At 32.4% G+C, this 8,278-nt stretch overlaps 1 protein-coding gene across 1 annotated transcript; it reads right to left on the reverse strand.

Moving 5' to 3' along the window:
- Window positions 1–735: 735 nt before the first annotated feature.
- Window positions 736–5,173, reverse strand: LOC112525291 (GDSL esterase/lipase LTL1-like). The gene is made up of 5 exons (XM_025135361.1): window positions 4,859–5,173; window positions 4,581–4,708; window positions 3,788–4,030; window positions 1,425–1,677; window positions 736–1,170 (listed from the first exon to the last, which is right to left on the reverse strand). Exons 1-5 carry the CDS (start codon window positions 5,148–5,150, stop codon window positions 932–934), a joined length of 1,155 nt encoding a protein of 384 aa, XP_024991129.1. The 5' UTR covers window positions 5,151–5,173; the 3' UTR covers window positions 736–931.
- Between the last annotated feature and the right edge of the window lie 3,105 nt (window positions 5,174–8,278).

Below are 8,278 nucleotides of genomic sequence, written 5' to 3' on the forward strand. Positions count from 1 at the left end.
ATCTTTGAATCAATCTTAATTGAAGAGTTCCACTAGATCAAAACTAATGAGAAATAATGGATCAATACTTTCTAAAGCGTAATTCATTGGTGGTTTGAGATTAAAAGTGATCAAAGGTCCAAATCCTTTTTTATACTTTTCTCCTTAACTCCTATTCTCACACGATTCTTCGTCTATTAAATGATGGCTAAGTTTTTGTAGAGTTTAGTCACTTACACAACAAAATTGGGTTTTAGGAGGTCCAACTGTAATAGAATAGTTAATTGGGCTTTAAGTTTATAGACGTGTGAATTGGTACCCTATCTAACGACAAATATAACTATAAGTTGTTAGGCCGATTGAACTTAGATGACTTAACAAGTTTCTATTGAGAACGGTTGGACAAACTAATAAAACACATCATGTAAATCATCCTATAAACGTTTTTATAAAACATTTTTGTAAACTACCTTATTAATCTTTTTTCATATGCCTGACACTTTTCAAATGTGATATAAAAAGACATTTTATGTGTTATATTAGATCACCCAACTTGGTAGATAGATTTTGTTACGTCGTCTAACTTCGTCCTAACCTTTTATTTGGACGTTTCTATATAGATGCCCGGTTTTAATCCTACAAATTCCAAGTCAACTTTTTGCCCAAAAAATTTGTAGTCTTATTAACCTATTTCGTTGTAGTGTCACGTTCATGTTGCAATTAGTATTGAATTTGATTAAAGTCAAAGAAGATTTGGGCATGAAACTTTTATTCGCTTCAAAAGAGAACTAAACGAGATACCACAATATTCATGATGCATGCTACAATATCCGACACACAATAACCTATAAACTCAAAATCCAACATTAAAATTCAAAATCTTGGATGAAGAATGATGAAATTACTTAGATGCATAGCTTGAATTCATCAAGAGATCCTCGATGTGGGGCTGCTACACGTTTTCTGCAGCGTCCAAAGCCATGATGGTGCTAAGGTTCATGGGTGACATGTATTCGGTCGAGCCCATTATAATTTGTTGAACGATGATTCGGTTTGCTTTTTCTGATGGATGGAAAGGATCCCAAAACGCGTATATATCTCTATTGGGGCATAAGTTCGATGCAGGTGTACATAGTCCGATTCCATTGTACGGTCCTTGCCCACAACATGCTACCTTGGACGTAACAAATCCTACACGAATGTATATCAAAGATGTTGTTAACTTTTCCAACTACGATACTTAGCGCTACATCAAAATTGGGTTTTTCGGAAGTCCAACCGTCTCTCTGGGTGCCCTAATAAATAAGTATGTAATATGAAAGTTTAAGTTTATAGAAGAGTGTAGTATTTAATATCGAGTTCTATCAACTTTTATATCATAATCCATGTGTGTCATAAAAGACTCATTTTATTGTAATGTAGTTTGCTTGATTTAGGAGACATACCATATTTTGCGGGGTTGGAGATGAAGTCGATGCTGGATTGACGAATATTGACTCCAATGAAGGTAGTACTCCCGACTTCTCTGTTGAGACTGTCTAGCATATTTTGAAGTTGAGGATTAAACAAACCCGATGCTGCTTGCAAATCTGGCCAGCATTCGCCATTCCTGCTGTGTTGCGCGAGTTCGGCTGGCACGCAACCTAAAGGGCCCGTGCCGGTGACCAGAACCCTACGTAACCCCAGTTCGTGAAGCCTCTGCATTCAAAAATAGATTGGTCTCAATGATGAAAATAACTCCATTTGATTTACAAGTTTTTGCATGCTCCATGGTTGCAGGTTTAAAGATATATCGAGACATAAACAAGACCTATGATTTGATATAATACGCGAGACAACAAAATTGGTCTTTTAGGACCCGTACTTTTGTATCCGAATAGAGTACCAATGGAAGTTAAATATATAGCATCAAAAAGTACTACAATAAAATCGGATTTGTAGGACATCTACAATATTTAAATGTTCTAATAGAGTGCTTTAATTTATAGGACCTAAGTTTATAGAACCAACGAATGAAGTGCATCCTCTAAAAATGTGACAATAAGTTTATTAGACGGACTTAAGCATTGTAACAAGTTTTTTAGGACCTATTAACATAAAGTGTCGTATTAGTAATTTTATATGACATTTTTGAGAAGTGTCTTATAAACTCATCTTTCTATAAAACACTTTTTCAAATAGTGTTCAATAAAATAACTAATACGACCATTTACTTTAAAAAGATTCTAAAAACTTTATTATGGCATCTAAAAGAGTTCTATAAACTTATTGTAACAGTAAAAAGATAGAACACTTTGTTCTATAAACTCATGCCAACAACTTATTATATATAATGTATTTAGATAAAAGGCCAATTTATGTCCTATAAATTTAAAATCCTATTAAGTACTCGATTAGGACCCATATGTGTCCAAAAAGACCCATTCGTTGTAACAAGTAGTAATGTCACTAAACTTGATGCCAAGTTAATACGATTATGTCGAAGTCGACGAATTTGTCATGACACGTGATTTTATTAATATTTGGTGGACATAATTCCAAAAAATAAATTAGTCCAACAGATAAAGACAACTCGTAGGTACCATCTTTATCGAGTAACAACTTCATATTCAATGCTTTTACTACACAGAAAACCTACTTTCTATCTTTAGTAATAAGTATGCCTGCAATATATCCAGCTAACTTCACCTTCCCTCTTTAGAGATCAATAAATTTCTCTGTACCTCCCTTGTACTTCTATTTTGTTTTTGTCAGTCTGATGGTAGTTCAAACAAGGATCTCATAAGGTTGCTTAATTATACAGCTAATAAACAAGTAATTTACAGTAAAAACTTAGTGATAATTTAGATGGAAATGGAAATGCAAAAAAAAAAAAAAAGATTAAGATATGAACATGTTGAAAAATGATTAGGGTATAACCGAAAAAAGGACAAAATTCTTCGGAATTTATTGAAACAAGATAGGTTAGGTAGCCTTTGGTACGCATGTAGATAGGCCATGAGAAAAAGAGAAAAGACACAGGACAAATGGCTGGCATTTGGTACGACTAACATTGAAAGCTGTCTTAAAATTGTTTGATGATTTAATATATCATATAATTGTTATAAATAACACAAATGGAGCTTAATTATTTCATTGTAAAATTTATGAGATTCGTGAAAACTTCTACATTAAAGTTTTGTTTCATATGATTTTTTTATCCAAGTATAATATTTAATGTATTGATTAACATAAAATTGTTTCACGATTTGTTTGTTTCATATATATTCGGTTCACAATAAGAAATCATTTTACGTCTACTTCTTGTTTCACAAACACGTTAAACATATTCACATTGTGAACCAAGTACATGTGAAACAAACACATTGTGAAACAAATATCTGTTAATCAATATTTTAAATATTAGTCTTAGATGGAAAAAAGTCATATGAAATAACTCATGATGGACAAGTTTTCAAGTTTATCACAATTTCATGGATTATCAAAAAAAGCCCCTTAACACAAATAAAGTAAATATTTAAATAATTTACTTTATACACAATTTCCACATAAATAAATACGTACACATACAAAAGTAGCACCAAATTTGAACAAAATTTTGATGTAATTGATGGTAGTTTGAAAAAACCCAATTCGTACAGAGGAGAGACATTGTGAATGTTATAGCTAACTAAAAATGTTTTTTTAATAAACTTAAAAAATAAGATAGCTTATGTTTGCTAAATTGAACAAGATTTCTTGTACTAATTAGTGTTGTATAGTACAATAAAGAAGTATTAAGTTATACCGAATTTAACAGTGAGCTAACCTTTAAAATTTTGCGGTATTCGGAGACTACGTATACGACATAATCGGGCAATGCAAACTGTCGAGATCTTGCGGAGAAAGGGACCAAATAGTAGTTGTTAACAAAATCATTTCCTCCCAATGTCATGAGGGTTAAAGATTGGGTTATAAGCCTCTCTGTCTCTTGAGGGCCGATTATTTCACTCACCCTTTGCTTATATTGCTCCAAGTAAGCCATTTGCGATGGCATCCTTATGATGTTTGCCTGCGCCAAATAATATTTCATGTATGTAAAACACCATTTTCAAGATTTTTTGAGAAACTTTACCGAAATTCCTCTCTCTCTCTCTCTCTCTCTCTATATATATATATATAGAGAGAGAGAGAGAGACACTTCATAGAGTGAGTTTCCCGAAAAAAAACCTCAAAAATTGAAAAACGAAGGAACACCTGATAACTATTCATATATATGGTATGTACGTGTGGATACAAGTAACTGAAAATGTTTCTTGATTTCCATCCACGTCTACATGTTTTGAGGGTTGTCCAACACCCATATTATGTCCAAATTACTCCTGTTTCGGAGGTTGTTATAAGCATGGACTCTTTTAACTTATATAGGTGCCATTTTGACGACTAGTCTTTTTCGCATTGCTTGACTGAAACCCTACATTGACCGAAGAATATATACAAAAATTTGAACACTAAGCGCTGGAGTCAAGTATGGCAAAGTTGATTCTGCACCAATGCTACGTATATGATACGTGACCGAATGGTAGCAACACTTGTGCTAATTTGAAGAGCAATCAACTTACAAACTGGACTCCGGTATCATTAAGTACTCCAACACCAGCAGAAGCAAAATTTGCACCAACGAGTAACTTTTGACCCGTAAGCGCTGGACTCAAGTATGGCAAAGTTGATTCTGAACCAATGCTCTCACCTGGTATTTAATCAGATTAACAAGGAATTAGAAATCGAAAAATAAGAAAACAGGCCCACTGTGGATTTTCTTTTTGGAATTAGTCGAGGTGCATGCAACGCAACCCGGATACCATAGTTAACAAAGAAAAAGGAAAAAGAAAAACTTAACTGATAAGGTCAGGGATATTAAGTCCATTAGAGAAACGTCCAGTGGGACGTTTAGTGGGATAATCGATCCCATAAGGCGTATTGTCAGCGCGGGCAGTTGTGGCCAAGAAATTGTTGTTGCCGTTATCAACCAATGAGTCTCCAAACACGAAGAATGCTCGAGCATGGGCTTTGAGAGCAACGTTTGTGAACATTGTCAAAAGTAAGAAGCAGAACATAGCAAGTGATTTTGAGCTTGCCATTTTAGTGCAACAAGATTTGGCCCAGTGACTGAGTCTAGTATTCTCACACATACAAACACTAATAGTTGATTTGTATGTGTGTGTGTTATCTGTGTGAGAAGGCTATGTGCCCTTTAAATATACAATGGCAGGCGATTATGGTGAATCACAATAGGCTAGATCTCTAGGAGTCCAATCCCAACTACACAAGTTTGTAGTAGTTTTGGTGCATTCAATTACAAGTACTGTACGTAATAAACATTTTTCTCCATATTATATATATATATATATATATATATATATACACACACACTATTAAGTTATTGTACTCATGTTATTTTTTCCGTCTATTACTAGGATTTAAGGTATTGTTTAACAGACAAATGAAAGTTAAGGTAAGAAGCATAAAAAGGAATTTGAACCTTGATCACCTTTAATCTCAAACCCACCAAAGAATCGCTCTTGATAACGAGATTAATCCAGTGCATCTCATCCTAATGTGCATCATAGAATGAAGATCTCTTCTTACATATCTCACATTGGCTATACTTCTCACTAGAACCCAACCCTGATTAATATATATTTATTTCACTTTGTATTTGTTTTATATGTATTTGGTTAATAGTAGCAAATTAAATGCAACATTTCATATCGTTGCAATTAATGCAACTCTTCTACTTTTAATCCCAATCCTTGATCTATCCTTATCGTTATCATTTTTTTTTAAATTAAAAATATTAGGGAGGGGTAATGTTGTAATTTGATTTATTAATTTTATTAAATAATACATTATTTAATTTCGGATAATATTGTAAGTGCCATAATTGTCCTATTACTTCTTAATTTTTTGTTTAATTTGTAACTTCTATCTTCAACATTATTCTTGTTCATATATATGTAGGTTTTTGAACGAGTTTTTATTGAGATTCATCTTAATTACAACATTATTCTTGTTCATCTTCAACATTTTTCATGTTTATCTACATAAGGGTGACAGTATGCATATGAAATATCATTGGTATAATCACAAATGAGATTGTAATCCATGATGGAAATAAACTGAAGATGGTTTCAAGAAAACTCGGATGTGTAAGTTTATTTGCTGCATTTGATGTATATAAATATTATATACTTCAAAAAAAACCCGTGAAATCGACTACATATCGAAGAAGAAATGCGGAAAACTTTCAAAATTTTCGACGAAAAAGTCAGGGTTTCAAAATTTCATATTCATTATATAAGAAACTATATAGTAGGAGTTAGTAACTTCAAAATCTTCTTTCAATTCAAAAACCCAATGAAAGAATACGAGGAAGGGATGCAATATGTGCTTTGTGATTTTTATATTTAACAGTATATGGAAAACAACTCTAAAATAAAACTTTCAGAAGGGAAACGGAACATGAAATTTATTCTCCTAATGAGATCAGAGTTTGGGAAGTGAATAAATCCATGAAATCAGCATTTGGTAAAGAAAAAAAACCTAAGTCAGGATGCATGATCAAGTATACATATGTTTCATATGAAAATAAAATGCATATGATCATGTATACATATCAAAGTAAGATGGACATGATGAAGTATATATTTGTTTCATATATGAAGTTAACAAAAGCCATCCATTTGTCATGTAAGCGTAAAATGTTAAAAGTCACATATGAAGTTGTAAGCACATATTCTGGTCGTTCATATATGCATATGCACACACACACACACACACACATTTATGCATCTGCTGATTGTTCATACATGAACATGTGCATATTCTGATTGTTCATATAAGCATCTGTTGATTGTTCATATATGCACATATGCATATCCTAATTGTTCATGTATGATGAAACCGTCCAAAATCAAAGTGGCCACAGGTGAACAAAGAACTCAGATTGATCAAAAAGACTGTGAAATAATAAAAAAATTTAAAACTGTTTTGAATGTGCATCTTCCAAATCATTTCCTAATTTAAAAAAAAATTAAAAAACTAAAAAAGTTAAATCAAGATAGAAATCGTTCCATCAAATTAGGAGTTTTATTATTTTTTATTAATAAATAAAAAACTAAAAAGACAAAGTTGCCCTTTTATTAAAAAAAATCTTCTTAAAAGGATGACAGATTAAGGGTTGAGATTAAAAGAATAAGGCCTTGTTTATTGTTTCATTTTCAACTCTTAACTACCACTTATGTTTGATTCATTCAGACGTTTTGTAATTCAAACGGTTTGTTTTTTTTTATTTTTATTTTCAAAGCCTCTTATTAATTAATAGAGTCTGAATAAATAAGAGGTAAACTAATATCTTAATTCCTCTTATTTCTCCTTTTCTGTGATTTTATTTGGCTATTGCTTCTTTCTCTACCAGGGACACCACCGTCGTTTCATCACCCATGTGAAATGCACGCCTCCACCTTCTCTCTCTCTCTCTCTCTTTCTCTCTCTCTCTCTCTCTCTCTATATATATATATATATATATATTCCCTATACGTATAGGTTAGCTTATAAGATTAATGTGAAATAAGAACTTCTATCGGGGATTTATCCTTTTTTAAAAGTATCGATCTCTCCACAAACAAACTCACCGGCGACATTCCCGATAGCATCAGAAGTCTACAAGGTATCTAAAAGATTCTTAATGTGTTTAATCTGTTAAGCAATTGTTGAGATGAATTTCGACAATGGAAATTTTATGAAAATCAAGAGAGTTTTGCAAAATGTTTACACTTGATTTTACAAAAACAATCTATTGATTCAGATTACAGACTTCAAACGTTTGTCAGTTTACAAAACAGTCTTATTGATTCAGATTTCAGACTTCAAAATCACCTCTTGTTAATCAGAAGTGAAATAAGACTTCAAATTTCAGCACCTCTGTTGGATCGATTAACTCTATTTCTTGATATTAATTACTTACTTGGATGATCTGTTTAACAGAGATAACGCAGCGGAAAAGATATGTATCAACCAGAGTATAAATCAATAAGAACACAGCAATGAGGATTGATGAACAYAAGAGAGAACTTCAAATGATTTTCAATTGATGAAAATGTTTACAATTACAATACGGAAGCTTACTGAAATACAAGGTCCTACGCTGCTATTTATACAAGCAAATAACCGTTTTCTGACATTACCTAAAGCAAATTAATCTAAGCCGTAAGATCATAAACAGGTTACAGACAAGAACACGTGATAAGCACGAGCAGCT

Source organism: Cynara cardunculus, assembly GCF_001531365.2.
Source record: "Cynara cardunculus var. scolymus isolate 2C chromosome LG 13, CcrdV1, whole genome shotgun sequence".
In the NCBI taxonomy this organism is placed as follows: Eukaryota; Viridiplantae; Streptophyta; class Magnoliopsida; order Asterales; family Asteraceae; genus Cynara; species Cynara cardunculus.